A 1,260-nucleotide genomic window follows, 5' to 3' on the forward strand; every position below is an offset into this window, starting at 1 on the left:
TGGTGCAGGTCTACAATTTTGTTTCTGGTGTCCTATGACAGCTCTTTGGTCTTGGCCATAGTGGAGTTTGGAGTGTGACTGTTTGAGGTTGTGGACAGGTGTCTTTTATACTGATAACGAGTTCAAACAGGCGCCATTAATACAGGTAACGAGTGGAGGACAGAGGAGCCTCTTAAAGAAGAAGTTACAGGTCTGTGAGATCCAGAAATCTTGCTTGTTTGTAGGTGACCAAATACATATTTTACCAAGGAATTTACCAATTAATTCATTAAAAATCATACAATGTGATTTCCTGGATTCTAACCCAGCACTAATTAATATAAGTGTCAAATAAACCATGTTTAAAAACCACCAACGCTGTCTGTCTACCCGTCTGCTGAATGTTACCCGTCTGTCTGCTGAATGTTACCTGACTATTGACGTCGCTGACGGCCTCCGTTATGGCCAGAGATGCCAGCTGGATGACCAACTCGGGTAGACCCACGTCCTCCAGCAGCCGCAGCACCTGAACACACAAACGCATATATATATTTATATTAAAACTACACACGTTTTTCACTGAGTGAGCGTGGACATTACTTCTTTTGTACCTTGTTGTAGTACTGTAGTCGTACCTCGTAGTGCTGTAGTCGTACCTCGTAGTGCTGTAGTCGTACCTCGTAGTGCTGTAGTCGTACCTCGTAGTGCTGTAGTCGTACCTCGTTGTAGTACTGTAGTTGTACTAAGCTAAAAGTGACCCTTGTGGGACACCATGTTTAAAAAGATAGAAAATAAACCACCAACGCTGTCTGTCTATCCGTCTGCTGAATGTTACCCGTCTGTCTACCCGTCTGTTGAATGTTACCTAGTACTGTAGTCGTACCTCGTTGTAGTACTGTAGTCGTACCTCGTTGTAGTACTGTAGTCGTACCTTGTTGTAGTACTGTAGTCTGGGAGTGGAGGCCTCCTCCTCGGTGCCCGTCAGTTTCATCAGGAATTCCTCCTTCTCCACCTCCGTCGCTGCCTCCTGGAAACACTGCAGAGCCTGAAAACAACAACAACATAAGAAAGCAGCTCCACCAGGTTTTGGTTCCAGTCTACACATTTTAATGTACAGGTGTAGTTGTTGTGACTCACCTTCTGGCCCTCCCCATTGGCCAGGTAACACTGACCCAGCATGAAGCGACAGGAGCCGATGTTCACCTGACACCAGGGACCAATCAGACGCACATACTCCTACACACACACACACACACACACACACACACACACACACACACA

The 1,260-nt window shown here is 45.9% G+C and overlaps 1 protein-coding gene across 1 annotated transcript; it reads right to left on the bottom strand.

Moving 5' to 3' along the window:
* Positions 1-246: 246 nt before the first annotated feature.
* LOC116379736 (nuclear pore complex protein Nup160-like) lies at positions 247-1,253 on the bottom strand. The gene is made up of 3 exons (XM_031841706.1): positions 1,117-1,253; positions 911-1,024; positions 247-505 (listed from the first exon to the last, which is right to left on the bottom strand). Exons 1-3 carry the CDS (start codon positions 1,156-1,158, stop codon positions 311-313), a joined length of 351 nt encoding a protein of 116 aa, XP_031697566.1. The 5' UTR covers positions 1,159-1,253; the 3' UTR covers positions 247-310.
* Between the last annotated feature and the right edge of the window lie 7 nt (positions 1,254-1,260).

The sequence above is a fragment of the Anarrhichthys ocellatus genome, unplaced genomic scaffold (genome assembly GCF_004355925.1).
Source record: "Anarrhichthys ocellatus isolate YVR2014 unplaced genomic scaffold, GSC_Weel_1.0 scaffold5043, whole genome shotgun sequence".
NCBI lineage: Eukaryota > Metazoa > Chordata > Actinopteri > Perciformes > Anarhichadidae > Anarrhichthys > Anarrhichthys ocellatus.